This window comes from Strongylocentrotus purpuratus, unplaced genomic scaffold, assembly GCF_000002235.5.
Source record: "Strongylocentrotus purpuratus isolate Spur 01 unplaced genomic scaffold, Spur_5.0 spur5_scaffold_15, whole genome shotgun sequence".
NCBI lineage: Eukaryota > Metazoa > Echinodermata > Echinoidea > Camarodonta > Strongylocentrotidae > Strongylocentrotus > Strongylocentrotus purpuratus.
In genome coordinates, this window is record NW_022145600.1 from 22,664,642 (window position 1) to 22,682,796 (window position 18,155).

An 18,155-nucleotide genomic window follows, 5' to 3' on the forward strand; every position below is an offset into this window, starting at 1 on the left:
AGGTAAGAAATGTTATTGTGTCAGTAAAATAGACCAGATAAATTATATTACGCATTGCCTTTCCAAATCAGCCACCTCGCTGCTCGAATACTTATAGAGTACCGAAATGTGAACGTCATATTCGCTCGTCAACCAACTGGTTATAAACAACAGAGCCTGTGCATGAGGTTAATCGCGAAATCATTCAAGCAACGGGCTGGAGCAGGGAGATTTCAATGTTTCGTGCTGGTGTGATCACCACACCCTTGTGTAGCACAAAATTGTTTGGAACCAGCACCCTTGACAACTTGGCCAATATGACGTCACACTTCGGTATTCTATTATGGAGTTATTCAGGCATCTCGCTTCCCGGATAGGTTATGCGGGTACATCCGGGATTTAATTGCAGGGGGATGGTGCCACCAAGGGCTCCTATGGCTCTGTGCTCCGCGTTTCGCGATCCGTGGCAGTTTCCCTACCAAATGTAGTCCCCTTGTATCATTTTATTTTACACCACCAATCCTTTTTCCACCCGATAACACAAAATATACCAAAGCATTTAACCATTCGATTTCATGACATAGTCAAACAAGGTAGCACTTAGTTTAAACATATTTGTGGGTTACACCCAGTAAATAAGATCGATTACTGGGTGTAAGCCACAAATATGTTTAAACTATTGAAATTTCTCCCAGGAAGCATTACATTTATAAAAGGTAGCACTTCTGTCGTAATAAAACAAAAGTTGGTGAAACGATATAAAAGACTAATAACAAAAAATATTCAAACCTATATACTCGCTGTTAATGAGCACTCGTCTTACAAATACTAACACAAATTAGTCTTATGGAGGCCACCGCTCTAGAAAAAGTACTTGACGCCTATAAGTGCCATGTCCCTCGAGCAATGTGTTAGAACCTGTCTAGAAAAACCGCATGTCCACAGCGGCCACATTTTCTGTTTCCTTGAAGAAAATTAAATACATATAATTGACTGTATGTTTATTATCCTATGAAACTAATTTACAATATTTATTTTTTTCATCAACCAGAAAGTCCAGTGCCCCGACCCTATATCATGACATCAGGGCATCCTTGAATGACGTCACTTCGCCACTCATGATATTAACAAGCATTACATGTAGGTGAACTAGACTTCTTCCTTTTTGAGGCTAAATCGTCTGTTATAAGTATCAAGGATGTGGTCCTTTATGAATAATACGATTACACAATAATCACAGTCTTGGTAATCTGACACTTTATCGCTCTTTTAATACTAGGTTTTTGTGAGTAATCATCTCATTGTGTTTAATCCATATTTAATCTACTTAAGAACCATTCATTGCCGCTCACGTTGGGCAAGTGGGTATCGCAAAGCGCTCAGAGCAACAAAATAATATTGATTTTTGGAGAATGACGTGCTTTAAAAGGGGGATACACTATGTAAGGAAAAGCTAGACCCCGTTACTGTACACGTAATTATTATGTTTGAAGGGTGAAATTCCTTATTTGGAACTTATTTGGCATTGGTAGTTTGACCCGAGTTTATCAAGTTAATAATTTAAAATTGAAAGCACTTTGAAATCTAGAGGCAGAAGCGTATTATGTGTTACATTAAAACAGAATGTTTTTAATGATTTTTTTTTCCATTATTTATTGTTATCATCGTAATCATAATCATTATAATTTAGGTTTATCATAATTATCATAACCAAATATTATTAATTTTATAATAATGATTATTATTAGTATTACTATATTATTATTATTACTATAATTACTATTACAATCACTATTATATCCTGCATCAAAAATTCATTGTTTTGTTATTGGTGAAAAAGTATTATTTAGGAGTTGAAAATTCAACGAGCGTACAGGATTTCAAATGCCTCCAGCGGCCAACTCAGGCAGGGTCACGTACGACGCTCACACCGTGCAATTTGCTTCTAAGTCCCCCCCCCCCCTATGATCTCGGCCGTGAAACGCCCGATCGCCGCGAAAATTTGCATACATGTCAAGTGAAGTGTATAGAATAATATGGTAATTTCAATTTTTTGAAAAATTCACTCATTTGCATATTTATAGTAATTTATGCAAATAAGGTCATAAAATTCGCATTTTTGCCCATAAATCAGACATTATTCATATTTAAGCATTTTTTTTCACTACATATATTTGTTAGACCATTTGGAATAATAATACAACACAAAAAATTGAAAAACCAGGGTTATTCCTTAATTATGTTATCTATTGTTTTGATAATTTCTTATGTATTTCTTTGTTTTTTTAACTTAAGTATTTTATTGTATGTGTTGTTTTATTTCATTTCCAACTATAATCCAACTATTTTGACCCCAAAATAAACACCGAACTATAAACAAGACCAAATAACCAATGCTTTATCTCTTTATTTGAAAAATGAGATTTCCATATGTTTTGTACACAAATCACAAAAATGTGCGATTTTCGGGCTGACATGCAAAAACAAAAGGACGCGTGACTTTGTAATGGTAGGTCCGATTTTCGAAAAATTTCTTTCAAAAGATGCGCAAGACGCGTAAGAAAAAAGCCACAAAATTTCAGTTCAAGATTTTCTTGCGTTGAAAAATTATCTCGAAAAATGTCGAGGGGGGGGGGGGGGCTTCTAGAGCCCACCCCCCGGGCTAAATAGGGTTAAAATGTAAGGAAAAGCCAGATCACGTCACTGTACACGTCCCACGACTGAAGGATAAAAATCGTTATTTTAACAATGATAGTTTGACCCAAGTTTATCAAGTTAATACTCTCTTTGGACTTTGAAATCTGGAGGCAGAATTTTAGCAAAATCATTAAGTGTTTCATAAAAACAGAATGTTTATAATGAAATTTTTCTAATTATTGTTATCATCATAATCATTATAATATATATTTTCATAATTATCATTATAACACAGTATAAGAATCATTATTGTTATCACGTCATCAGCAGCAGCATCAGCATTAGCAGTAGTAGTAGTCGTAGTAGTAGTAGTAGTAGTAGTAGTAGAAGTAGTAGTAGTATTACTAGTACTACTGTACTAGCAGTGTTATCATCACTATTACCATCTTTATTGATAGTATTATCAATGTTATCGTTATTCTGCAACTTAAACGGAATGTAGTCCGTATTTCTCGAAAAACTTTCGTTTAACCATCACTATAATATGTTGCAACTTTTCAAATGTATACCGTGAACATCAAAGCGTGTTTTTCTGATCATTCTGGTTGTTCCCAGAAGCTAAGATTTGAAGATCGTCTGGATCGTAGCTGCTAAGATTACATTTTGTGATATTTTGTTGGTGAGGGTTTACATTACCTTCTTGACCGTTCCTAAGCATCCGATGTTTAAACTTAGTTAATTTGTAAAAGATTATTTGTTGGGAAGATCTTGTTAGTGAAAGCATAAATTACGTTCTTGGCCATTCCTATATGAATCCGATGTTTAAACTTAGTTAATTTGCTAAAGTTAGCAATGTGTATGATTTTCTTTCGCATAAACTTTTAACATTTTTAGTTCGCTATACCTTTCTTTAACTCAGGAAACCTTTCGTTTAAAATGCAGATTTCCATAATACTTATGCAATAATCTCAGTCTCACAAAGACCTCTTCACAACGATGGCGGTTCTAAGCCTTGGATTTATTCGCTTGAAAAGGTCTTAAAACGGCATGCTGTCAAATAATATTTTAGGAAGGTGAATTATATTATTGTTTTAAAGGACAATTAAAGATTACACTTACATTATATTTGCTGTTGGTGTGTTTCGTTGTTTTTCTTATGTTTTTCTTACATTAAGTGCGAGTTTGTAAATGCAATTTATTTGCGAAGTGGGTCCTTTTCTCTTCATCTTGTACATTCCTTCTTTGATTATCTCTCTCGTCTCATTTGACCCCTTTCGCAACCCCCCCTTAAATTAATCTCCTCTTCAACCTAGCTATGCGAATTGTTATTGAAATAAAGAACGAACTATTTCTTCTATTCTTTTGTGTGTTTTACATGCAATGATTATACATTACAATAGTGAGAGTCGAATAATCGAGATCTATAATTATGATTACGATCCTTAACTCATGTCACTTATGCTTTTTAAGTTTTCATCTGCTGTATTCACCTATATTTTCTTTAATTTATTTACACTGAGTCCAATATTGAATCTTGAATCTTACCGGACCTGTGATTTCCTTGCAGCAAAACAAAATAAAAAATGAAAACGATTATATTACCTGTATGTAGGTTAATACTTCGTTAAATCTCACCTCAAATGCCTAAAAACAAAACCAAAAAAGAAGAAGAACAACAGGAAAACTTCAATCTTTACTTTAATATTCCACATTGCACATGCGTAATGGGGCAAACGAGCTAGAGTGCCGTGTGCAAACGAAAGATGATCACCCAATCACGTCACTTCTTCAATTTGTAAGGACGCCGGTGGATGCACAACAGTCTTTAAAAGGGAATGAACACTTTGAGAACGAGACAAAAGCAGACTTAGCCGTCAGCAAAAGCATAGGGTCCGTGCTACCTGTTACAATTTCAATTCATCAGGAACAGTTTGGAGTGCTTCGATCGTTGGGAAAAGAACTTGTTTGCTGGACTTTCTAACCACCAAGATCTTCGTTAGAGAAGGCAAAATGTCTTCACGGTTGGTCTTGCTAGCTCTCTGGAGTTTTCTGATGGTGACCTGTTGCCTTGCACAGAAGAACAGGGTCAAAAATGAAGATCAAGCAATGGTACGTAATTTGTATTTCTTTAAGGCGTCAAACTTATTTAGGGGTGGATTCAGGGTTCTCTGACCGGGAAGGGGTGGAGGGGGTGTGGGGTTAGACGTCCCTCAATCTCCGACTATTTCCAGATCACAAAACATGTTATTGGACCCATGGCAGGCTATTATAATGCAAATGATTTATCGCTTGTTAAACAAGATGGATTAAATTTTATAGAAGATGGATTATATTGCATCACAAAATGATTGGCGTCCTTCTCTCGAGTAAGGTCACTTGTTTTGGTTACCCTTAAAACAAAATTTGAGTGGGGGGGGGGGGGGGGGGTTTCATCCAAAAAACGCACATAACAAACAAATTGAGGGGGTCTACCCCCAAAACCCCAACCTTGCGTACGCGCCTGCTTGAAGGGGGGGGGGGGGAGTTGCTACGAGTTATGAAGAGTGCAGCGCGAGCTTGTTACGGGTGAAAGCGAGTTCACCTCAAGTTAAAATAGGGACATTTAGATTAGCACAACGACAATGTGGATTGCTACGATCGACGTCCTTTTAATGCACTGTCTTGAATGGACGTCACACGTATCAGTCCACGCAAATCTAAAAGTCCCTGATGATTTAATTTGGACATGCTCGCCACTTCGTCGAGAGTTGTGAAGAGTTGTATCGAGTAAAGAAGGGCTCCCACTTAGCCGAGTTGGAACCTCGAGTTAATTGTAGCGAGCTGGCGCGATCTTATGGCAAGCCGTTTTATTATTAATTGATATCAAGAAATCAATTCTTGATATCAAGAAATAATTTTACGTTTTAAAGCAATGGTAATTCTTGATATCAAGAATTGGATTTCGTGATATCAGGAATTCCATTCCGTGATATCAAGAATTGAATTTTTGATATCAAGAAATATGTTTCAATGATAAAACTGCTTGCCATAAGATCGCGTCAGCTCGCCACAACTCGAGGCTCCAACTCGGCTAAGTGGGAGCCCTGCTTAAATAACGGGAAGAGCTTTTCGTATCTGTATATAGCGACCACATTTTTAGTTTCTCTTGAAAATCATTTCTCTATAAAACCTGTATTAAAGGAACCCGTTTTTTGTAGTTATACAGGTTTCACTGTACCATAGTTTATTTAATTCACGTTTTTTCATAGTGACAGAAAGCGTGCTTTTGACAAGGCATTTTAAGTAATCTTTCTTAAAGTTCATTCCTTATGATACTTTCTAATGGACGGCCAATCGATAGGACTTTTAAACATTAACTTATAATAATACAAATGGGAAATGTGGAACAGTCCAAACACCCCTAGGCACTAGCTATAGTCTTGTTTGTCGGATAATTGTTAGTAATACTAACTCAGGCATAAGTGACTGCTCGGTAAACAGGGGGGGGGGCATGAGTGTAACTCGGATTTTAAGCAACACAATTGAATTTGAACTTGATATTGGGGGGGGGGGGGGGGGCGTTTCGGGGTTTATTCCACGGGATAAGAATATATAAAATTAATCCTTTTTGTTGTTTATATAAAATGCCAACTTTCTGACTATTGTCATTTTTTTCCTCCCTGAAAGATTAGGCTGTAGAAAAAATATTACGAGAAATGTAAATTATTATTATCTCTGTTTTATTTTCACGGAGAGGCCTATGGAATATATATTTCTTTTTTTTTTAGAGATTTCCGTTAATTATAATATTGACTTTTGCACTCACTTATCTTTTAGCACTATATAATAAGTTTGAATTTGGTTATTCTTTGTCAAACAAAAATGGAGATATGACCCTACAGGCTACACGCTTGAAAATTCCATAAATGTGAACTCTAATTTGCATTATTGTTTAAATATCTTTATTCATCTGGTGGTTTATTCTTCTTGTTTGACCTTTGGTGATCTACAGGCGTATCTCAATAAGTATGGATATCTGGACATGAAAGGTGGCATGCCGAATTCTGAAGAGATGAAGACAGCCCTCGAGTATTTCCAAAGATTTGCAAATATAACAATGACAGGTATGTGGAAAGTCACTCTTCTGCAATTCTCGGTAACGAAGGGGAAGGGGCTTACATGATAGCCCATGCCGCTCCGAGATTTTTGTAGCATAAATTCAGTAATCACACCCTAAACTGACACCCTTGAATTACAGTTCAAAATGCATTCTTTCCAGGGAGCACGGCGAGAAACATTTTAATTTCACAGAATTGAACTTTTCCTTGTGCAATCACTAGTATAGGCACAGTATCAATGACCACACGGTATTAGTGCCATGCAGAACTAGAGTTCACCTTGCTCGATCGTTCTCTGTTGATTCCCCCAGGATGCCTAGACAGTGAGACTATGGCGATGATGAACACACCTCGTTGTGGAATGGTGGACATGGACTCCCCTGCCGACATGATGAGGAAGAAGCGATATGCCTTAGGCAGCAGGTGGTCCAAGACAGAACTCACTTATAGGATCATCAACAGGACCCCAGACCTGCCTGCTAACGAGGTTGACCGTATCATTACCGAGTCTATCGAGGTAAGATCTGCTTCAAAAGCGGACGGGTGTTAGAGGGGGGCTTTGGGGGATCAAGAACACCCCCCCCCCCAAAAAAAGAGAAGATCTTTAAGCCCACAAATTGTTCTTGATTACAATAAAAATTAAGCGAGGGACAGCCATATAGAACATGAATGCAAAACATGGATTTTCTATTTTTCAAACAATCTCAGGCGATTTAATTTTTTTTTAAGGTTTGGCTCGACCGACAGCTAACAAGATTGAGTCCTTGAGACCAAAGATTTGGTTCATCGGCCTGTCTGCAGGTTTACGTGACCGAAATGTTTGGTCTCGCGGGCTGTCGGTCTACTGGGATGTGCTCATTGCCTTGCAAATCATGTCTAAAGGCGTATATTAATACGTTTGAAAAAAATCTCTGAATAATATCCTTATCCTTCATTAGTGACATGTTTGAAATAATCAATTGTTTGTTATATTCATCAGTTCATGTTATTCATTCGTGTTAGAGGCGAAGGGGAGGGGGCGGGGGGGGGGGGGGGGGTAATGACTGAAGTTTGGGCAACCGTCTCCATATTGGGCTATTCTGGGAGTGAGGTGGTCTATTTTAGTTTGTATATCTTTTCTTGTACATTTTGTTACAAAAAAACATTTTCATTACCAGATTCTTATTGTCAGTCGGTTTTCAAACGAGACGTAAGCTGCTTCTTATTGTTGATATTCTCCGGTGATATTCTAGTTTCTTTAGTCTGCGATGGTGACGTCATCGTAAACACCACTTCGTACTGAAGGCTCGAAAATATACACAGTAGTACTTATTATCATGCGATTTCAATGACATTATCCTTCAATTCATAACACTCTTTTCGTTTTTTTTTAATGTGTAACGGACGTTCTCAACACAAGTATTTGCTTTCCCTGTTTTCGCCTCCTTCTGCTTTTTAATTTATTAATTGTACTGTTCTATTGTTTATTTGGTTTTAACATTTTACTCGTTGCAAATTTTAGAGACTGAATACATGTTGACGGCTGTTGATATTCAGACAAGAGGCATCATCTCACTACCAGTTCGACACAGTAGTCATGATGATTTACTCCTTTTTTCTTCTTCCTTTATTTTACTCTGCAGAAATGGGCTGATGCATCTGGTCTTACATTCACGCTGGTAAAGTCAGGAAACGCAGACATCTTGATCAGTTTTGCTCCAGGCAGCCACGGGGACGACAATCCATTTGACGGACCCGGTGGTGTTCTTGCACATGCGTATTACCCCTCCTCAAATGCAATTGGCGGCGACGCACACTTCGACGAAGATGAACGTTACACGGACGCTAGTTTTTCAGGTACGTGGCCTTTAAAAAAAATATTCATGTTTACAGGGGAGGTCTATCCTGATATTAAGTTAGTTTAAATAGATGCAGACAAATAAGAGAAAAAGGTCAGTGAAAGTTTGAGAAAATCCGATTAAAAATAAGAAAGTTATGAACTTTTGAAGTTATGATCAATCAAACACAAATTGGCAACGATAAATAAATTAAACGATCTGTATTTGTGACACAACCCTTACTTTCTCAGCATCGGCTTTAAGATCCCTTTAAGGACATGTATACGTTTTCATTTATTTATTCATTTATCGAACGATAACGATAACGGCAATGACAGCATACCATGGTGATTATTAGAACAAGAAAAAAGAGGAAGAACAACCAATGCCTGAGGATTGCCCACAATAAGTATAAATTTCTCTTAAAACGCTCTTCATGAACACATTACTTTCTCTTGATTTATTATATTATCATTTACATAGGGGCTCAGTGGCGTAGCGTGTGTGAGCTGATGGGGCACTAGAATCGAAAGGGGGTGCTTTGGTCTTTCTCGAAAAATGAAATGCAAATCTGCGAGACCATTTATTAGGGGGTACGAGAGGGGGTCCTAGCTGTCGGTATCTTCTCTCGTCCTTTTTCCTTTCTCCCTTTTTCATATCTCTCTTTTCTTTTCCTTTCCTTTTTTTTTCTCGCCGGGAGGCACGTGTCCTCCGAGCCCTCCTTAGCTGCGTCATTGATACTAGTTTAGTTCATTCAGCATGTTCAGTGAAAAAGAAGAGCTGAACCTGGGGTAATGATTATGATTGAGTATTCTCTTGAATCCTTACAGGAATAAATTTAGAATGGGTCGCCGTGCACGAGTTCGGGCACAGTCTTGGACTGGGCCATTCCCAGATTGAGGGCGCTGTGATGTACCCGTATTACACAGGCTACGTACCCAACTTCCAGCTAAATAGTGATGACATCGCCGGTATTCAAGCCCACTATGGTAAACATTGACTTTTTTTTATTCATTTAGTTTTCGGTGGCTGATCCACAGTTCTTTGGCTACTTGCACGGGGAAAAATATATTAAATCCGCCCCCCCCCCCCAAAAAAAGAGAAGAAAGGTATTAAATCACATTATTCATATTTACTCCTAAATTCTCAGAAAAAGATGCTGTTGGGATTTTCTGAAGGTGATTCCTGCATACTACACAATGTGTAGTATGCAGGAATCATCTTCAGAATATAAAATGTTTTCCCAACAGCATCATTCCCTGGCGTAAACCGTTTCGTCCATTTATAAAGAATGTGTATCACAGTATGAGCTGCAAGGAAAACGTCATGAAAAAAGTGCATTATCCCTCATAGATCTCACCGCGATCATCATAAAAACGGCTTGTATACGTGCTCATGATCAGTATGTCAAAAACCAAAAAAAATTGTTAAAGTTTGAACATCTTGATCCATTGAACATTGGACACATTGTGGATAAACTATCCCTGTCTTATCTTCATTTTCGTTTGATTTAAATCAATCGTAACTTGATTATCATCACTACGACATGGCAATTATTAAGAATTCTGATTTTTTATTTTATTTTTATATATGCGTTATTGGAAAGAGGATGTGTATTCAAATATACCTTCATTGAACACTTCATTGGGAGGGCTCTACGTCAAATGTATTACTATGTTCATGTATTTTCTATATTTGATAGGCGAGAATGTTGGAGAACCTGAAAACACGCCCTCTACGCCGGTGGATAAGTGTATGACTTCAATAACACTGGCAACAAGAACGCTAGATGGCTCCACCTATTTGGGAAATGGTAAGATAAAGTTTCTTCGAAAACTAATTATTTTTATATGACGCCGTCTATTTTGCATGAAATGTAATAGTACTGTTCAATATAAAGAAATTCTTAAGAGAACTGCATTTTGTTTACGATTACTTAGAAGTAATGCACCTTTACGATATTTTTTAATTTTATGATTCTCGAAATCATTGTCGGGAGATTGATTGCTATTTCAAATAAAGTCATAGTAGGACTTCATATTCCTATCATGTAGGCTACTCAATAGCTACAGTTGTATGCGTTCCTATCAATATATGTTATATTAGCTTTTAATTCCATGGTCAAACAAAGTTAAAGTACTAATATTCTCTAACACCTTATTCCTTATTCCTAACTGTACTAGGGGGCCTGGTAGCCCCCTCCACATTCTTTGGAGATTGCTTAGAATTTAAAATTGCCGTTTAATGACATTTTTTCGTCGAGTCTTACACACATTTTGATACCACTTTGTTTTAAACCAGATATACCTCTAAGGTGTTACATAACAATTAGTATGCGCTTGTCATCAAAAAGTGCTTTAATTGCCTATGTTCACGTACAAGCAGAAAATTTAATGTAAATACAGGTTTAGATGTACTTCTTCATGAGTGGGAGATATGAATTGATATCAAATTGCTTTGATATTTTTCTCATAGTAACTTGATTTATTCTAGAACCAAAGAATACATTAGAAATAAAATAATATATATATCCTAAGAAATATTAAAAAAAACAATGAAAACCATAACAAAATTAAAAGACGAATTTCGAACTTTTTTCCGGATAATATGACCAGTGATATGCAGATGGGTAGTGGAGAGATACTTTTGTGAGAAAGTGTGAAAGTTGGTGAAATGATTGTTTTTTACTCTTCTATATCATGTTCAAGCTATGTTTTATATTGACGCTCCTTACATTTCACCTTTGGTTGTTGTTGGTTTTGGTTGTTTTGTTTGTTGCCTGTCGTATCTAAACTTCCGTCGAAAATTTTAATTTTACTCATTTACCGAATATTAAAGCTGATATAAGTTATAACTACATGTATCGTTTGGTAGCCGACTCTTCAGTTTGTTCAAATATACTTCAAACTATCATTAAAGCTCTGATTTATGTTACATTTGCAGCAACGCACTTGTATCGTCGAACAGATGGTTCGATTCCCGACGGTTATCCGAAGGTGATTGGTGATGAGTTTCCCGGTCTTCCAACTTCTCTGAATGCAGCTTTGTATTACCCTCGTAATGGTAAAACGTATTTCTTTAAGGTGAGTGGAAATACAGATGAAATTAAGGAACATGAAAGGGGGGATTTCTCTTAATCACCCATCGCTTCTCTTTTTTCACAACCCTTCTTCTTTCTCTCGCTCTCTCTCTCTCTTTCCCTCCACCAATATACCCACCCAACCGCCCTCTTTAATAGTCTCTCTCTCCCTCTTCCTTAGTCTCTCAGACAGTCACTCTCATTCAGTTTTCTCTCTCTATTTTTCTCCTTCCCACCAACTCTTTCTACTTCTCACGCACCTTTTCTTGTCACGTGATTCACAGTGATTGCAACCCTTTCCCTCCAAAATATCGGTCACTTGTTCGTTAGTCTCTGCCCGTTATTCATCTTATTCATTCATCACATGGAGGACATTGTTGGAAAATGCTGTAATGATATTACTTCTCCTGTTTGTTTGCACCACAGGGAAGTCAATACTGGAGGTTCCGTAACCAGAGAATGGATAACGGTTATCCGAGACCCATGTCAAACTGGCGCGGAGTGCCGAAGGACGTTTCTTCGGCTTTCATTTGGAGCCGTAATGGCAAGATATATTTCACAAAAGGTACGATGAAGTTTGATTCAGGGGCATAGCCGGGGGAGGGGGAAGGAGGGATGGGAAGAGGGTGAAGGGGTAGTTGTGGTTTTTGTCAGCAAATTCGACGTTTTAAAAGCTGCAGGCAATTCTTTAAACAATTGTGGAGAAAAGTGAACATTTGTCTACCAATCTGGAGATCTTAATTCCCCCTGTCGGCAAAATTTAAAATCGGGGGACCGTTTATTGTTGTTGTTGTGGCCTGTTTAATTATTTAGACATAACATAATGGAAAATGACTACATCGGGTTCCTTGTAACTTCAATGATTGAATTCAATCAACCTAAATAATCATGACGTTTTTCAAGGTTCTCACAGCATTATTTTCTAATTGAATATATAATCATCAACAAATGTGTTTCAGACATGTAGTAATCTGTTTTTACTTTGCTCCCTGTATCCCACAGGAGACGAGTATTACCGCTACACCCCTGGTTATGGAGTCACCTCACACTACCCTCAACCGCTCAGCCAATGGGACGGGCTCCCAAGCCACGGAGTAGATGCGGCGTTCCAGTGGACCAACGCCCGCACTTACTTCTTCAAAGGCTCTGAGTATTACCGCTTTAACGACATAACCGAGTCTGTTGATGATGGCTATCCTATCAACACGGCTACCGCGTGGCTGTGATGCGATTCCGAACAGCTGGCCATCGGCTCTACAACAACGCCCACTGCCGGAGACGAGGTGATCGTGATGGCACCGTTTATGGTTGCCGTTCTCTTCTCGAGGATCGCTGCCCCCTTCTTTTCATTTCAATAACTTAGATGATATGTATGGATGTCAATCAATCTATCATTTCCATTGTGTGTTACTTCCTGAGTAACAGGTCCCAAACTGACCGCCTTGGTGGGATTACCTCTCAAGTTCAATAAATAACATGTAATTAAAAAGAATTACCAATTTTCTAGGTGTAAACTTTTTAACCTTTATTCAATATCGGCTGGTGACTTGTAACGCTATTTATAGCGCCTACCCTATCCAGCTATGCACTGTTAACAGTGTCGATGATTATATAAGTATCGATGTTTATAACTTATTTTTACAGGAGCTATATGTCAGTAACCATGCACAATAAAATACTTTTATATAAATACTTTTGTTTCGAATTTCATTTGTGTATGAATTTCTATTAGATAATCGTCTGTTTGATAAAGATCATAAATATTTAATAACTATTGATATGTATATACATATATTTCTACATTTACTTAAACAACCAATTTCGAAATTGAGTCAATCATGAGAGACTTCATCGAGTAAATTTGAGTCTACCATTTTTTTCCCTTTTTTAGAGAGTTCTAGATGGTGTTGACAATTTCATTTCCGGTGTTTCATGTTTATTCTGATAATAACATCACTCCTAGAATGCATAATAAAAGAATAGGAACGAACACACACACGCGCGCACACACACGCATACACACACACACACACACACACACACACACTACACAACAATAGCAACAACAACTACAGCAACAATGAACAGAAATAGGACACGACTTAATTGAAGAATTAGAATTCATGGGACACGTCAACACAAGAACATATATCCAATCGCCAATGCACCCCCACCGATTGAGTTATACAGAAAATAAGTAATGATCTGGTGTGTTTGCATTTGGATCAGCATATTGATAAGCAATGCTAATTATACTACAGCTTTGAAATGCACAAAAGGCCCGTTTCAATCACAATTTGACCGTCGTTATCAATTGGGGAGGAGAATTCGAAAACAAAAAAAATGATACTATAGTCTTGTTTGACGTAGGACTGACTACACTGACGACATATGATCCTTTGTGTTTCCTAGGCTGATTAAGATGCATTATGATGGGGATACAATGACAATGGTCTCATTAATGATTAGGCATACCTTGTGGTTTGGGGACAATATTACAACCCTAGCAATCAGAAATTAAACCAGAAACTTAATCAGGGCTTCAAGCTTAAGGATAGAACTCTATATATTCAACTTTGCTTCCACAATCCACAATGCAATTTGTAACGTCATTCAATATTGCTTTGAAGAGATGACATAGCATAGAGAGAGCGTGAATCTCGGCACTCGTCGAATCATTTATATCTCTATTCTTACTTCTTTATAGTAGAAAAAATTATCGTGTATATATATATATATTTATATATATACATAATTATAACAAATTAAGTTGACGACAGGTAGACAAATAAATGGAGATAGTTTTTATTAGATTGAATTTCACGGATAGCTGAAATAGGAGTGGTGGGATTTGTAATTATGCGTGTATGTTGTGTAAAGTCATTATACAGCGAATGTGCAGTGTAGACATGTCTTCGACATAATAATCTTCACTTGGAGCGGGTGATTAGATTTTAACGATTATTATCATAAAACAGTAATATCATTATATGGTCGGTAATAACAGTGGTAGTAGTAGTAGTAGTATAGTAGTAGTAGTAGTAGTAGAAGGAGCAGTAATAGTAGTACTATTAGTAGGAGGAGTAGTAGAAGTAGTAGTAATAGTAGTAGTAGTAGAAGAAGTAGTAGTAGTAGTAGTAGTGTTAGTGTTAGTAGTAGTAGTAGTAATAGAAGTAGAAGTAATGATGATGATATTGATAGTATTGATAACAATAATTAAAACAATTATAATATTAACAACGATAACAATAAGGAGGCCAATAGTAAAAAATAATATTATTAATAATAATAATAATAATAATAACGATAGTGATAATAATAATAATGATGATAATAATAATAACAATAATAATAATAATACTAATAATGATAATAACTATAAATTAAAAAAAGAAAAATAACGAAAACAATGGAAATGATAACAATTATATTGATAGTAATAGTGATAGTAATAACAGTAAGGACTGTCAATCATTTCAAATGGTGTAATTCCTATTTATAAAAAGCGCTTTGAAATGCGTTGGAGTCGTGCCCCCGTCGTTATGAATAACAAAATAAAAACAAACCCGTTAAGGTGTAAAATGCGCACTCTCTCTGGTTTTGGGCGCTTGGGAGATGGACTCCCGCTGGAAAAAATAGCTGCCGGAAAAAAAAAATTGTGAGAAACATTTTCGGGAAATTATTGTCGGCGTATAATTTTGTCCCCGCTCCCTTTCGCTTAGACAGGCCACGGGACTGGGGGCACAGCGGCTAGATACCCCCTGATTTTCCAAGGGGGCTAATTGGGTTTCATTTTTCACGCGATGATCATACGCAATTGTCAGGAGTTGTTTACATGCACGGGCAACGTGCCTTGGTTTCTTTGAGATATGCATTTTCTAATTGTAAATGTAATTCCATTTACTAATGAATGCTGTAAGAGTTAACTGACAGTGGAATGCTATTTAAAGAAAAATCCCTTTAAACGAGATTGTAATTACCCGATATCGTAACATTAAAAATAGCGTGCGGAAATCAAACTAGAATGGATTCATTTGTATCAATTTCCATTGCTGTTATTGCAAATGTCCTAATTTGTTAAGTGTCTTGAATTAACCATATTTTGACGGTTAAAAATTCCGGCCGCTCGCAGTTAATTTGAATAGAAACTCAATTAAATTTGACACATACCAAGTAACTAATCAGAAGCGATGGATTTGCTTTTCATCAATTGGGTTGAAGCTATGCGGGTGTCAATTTAAAGTTAATTTAAAGTCAAAACTATACGGCAATTACATGATAACCGTAAATGTCATTTACGATGAGATAGTAACATCTAACTAATCTCATCTGAATTGATTTTAATTGCCATATTTAAAATAGTGTGCGGCGGCATGTGGGTGTATGCGTGTATGCGCGAGTTTTTTTTTTGCGGGTGTGTGTGTGTGCATTAAAGGGACTTGGTACATTGTTCAGATGAGAGATAGTGGTGCTAAGGTAGTGACTTCAATGCTAGATGTACCATTAAAGAGAATCTGAAAATGTGAGTGAAAACGGACCATTATTCATGGTACAAATTAAGAAAAAATGTTCTGATCGATTCCTTAATTCTCCCAACTATATTATTACAATTTAATTACATTTTAGGTGAATGGAAATCGTCACAAAGCAATAAAATGGCTCTACATTCCATTCCAGACATTTAAGTGTTGACAGATTTTTTATAGCCTGTTTAATGTCTTTTTTTCATGGAAAAACGGTTGGGAAAATTCAAAAATGGTTGGGAGAATTTATTGTTAATCACTGTTAGAGGGTGTCATACATCGACTCCTTCAAAGAAAACCATAGATATCTTCGTGGTTTGAGAATTTTTTCAGGATTTTTTGCATGTCAGAGGGTTAGTCCAGTAAAAGGAATATAGTAAGTAACATTTTATACAAAATTAAGCAATTTTGTCATCAACCTTCAACAATGTTACCAAGTCACTTTAAGGCGTCACATAAAGCTATACCCCTAATTTTGCACTCTCCAGATAATATCACTTTGTATATTAAACAAGACATTGACCTAATATTGGAGCAAATTGTCATTGACTAGATCAAACATGAAAAAAGAAACGGATAAATCATGTAAATTATACACATTTAGGATTCGCAATCTTTTAATTAACGGATCTGAAAGAGTTTTTCATCCACCAAATGTTATAGCACGAACTGCCATTTTCTGAGAATATAATATACTTCTTAGGCTAGTCTTATAAATGCTTCCCCACACCTTTATTTCGAAAGATATGTGGGGTTGTATAAATGCTTTATATGATTTAATTGTGATATTAATTAATGTAAAACATTTTGCAGCCCTCTATATCAAATTGTATTAAACTGTTGTGAAGCTAATTAAGCTAGTGTCACAGTGCTGACAAAAAGTCTGATTTGCTATACCAAAGATGACCACAAAAAAAGAAACGTTTAGTGGGAGGAGGGACTTCATATCAACGGTTTCGATCGAGAGAGGCACAAAGGAGTAAGCATAACAGACGCCTTGTCACCTTATTTCATCTATGCCAAGATGATGAAAAACTATCAGGTGTCATAATGAAAATTGTTGTGAAGTGGCAAAAAAGTATCATGTCATGGCATAAACACAGGTATCAGTGAGATTCACACAACATCAGAGCAATAGTTGCACACTGCAAAAACCAGGGTGTTAAATTTCTAACACCAACACCCTTTGTGTTATTTTCACGTCCGTTCACGTCCGTTCAACACCAACAGAGTGTCGAAATATTTAATTACAGGTTGATGTTCCGAGTCTTGGTGTAATGGTGTTGAACTTGCGCATGCGAAAAAGTTAGTGGATTCGAGCAAAATCATTGGACGACAGTTGACATATAATATGACGTCGTATCGTGCATGCGCATGCGCGAGCTAGCCGTCAAGAATCTCTTCTGGATATCGTGGTTATGGAATTTTTAGTCAAGGTCTGAAAATTGTATTTAATCAGCGCAATCATGCCGTTAAGTGTGAAAATTTGTTCTGCAGACAGAAAAGTTAGAAAACTGTAACCACTAAATCCAACAAACATCGCAGGATTCTTCGAATTTAGTGTTAAATCATTGGTATTGATTTTAACAAAAATATCAGGATTAAATTCTACACACCACTGGTGTTGAAAGAAATGGTGATGGATTTTTTTAACACCAAAACTAGAATTGAACTTTAACATCAAGTTGAAATAATGGTGTTAGATTTTAACACCAAAGGCGGAATTACTTCAACACCAAGAGTGGAATTGAATCGTTTAATTCCAAACCCTGGTGTTAAAGAACACCAGCTGGTGTTTTCCGATATAGATACCGGAAAAGTGTTAATGGTGTTGAATTTAACACCCTTGTTTTTCCAGTGTAGGCACTGGCGTATTGGTGTATTTGTATTTATTAACATTTATTTCCTTCTCAACAGCACAATATAAAACACAATGTATATATACATGATATATGTAACAATTTTTTCAACATAGAGTATACAGTAAATAATTCAGATACGGAAGGAGGTGAAAACCCGGAAA

General features: G+C 36.7%; 1 protein-coding gene across 1 annotated transcript; it reads left to right on the forward strand.

The window, feature by feature from the left end:
- Positions 1–4,489: 4,489 nt before the first annotated feature.
- On the forward strand, positions 4,490–13,299 carry MMP14 (matrix metalloproteinase 14). The gene is given in 9 exon segments (NM_001033651.1): positions 4,490–4,725; positions 6,608–6,719; positions 7,025–7,230; positions 8,336–8,549; positions 9,361–9,519; positions 10,233–10,343; positions 11,474–11,613; positions 12,036–12,174; positions 12,612–13,299. Coding segments are annotated over 9 exon segments (1,404 nt in total). The 5' UTR covers positions 4,490–4,626; the 3' UTR covers positions 12,836–13,299.
- Positions 13,300–18,155: the final 4,856 nt, after the last annotated feature.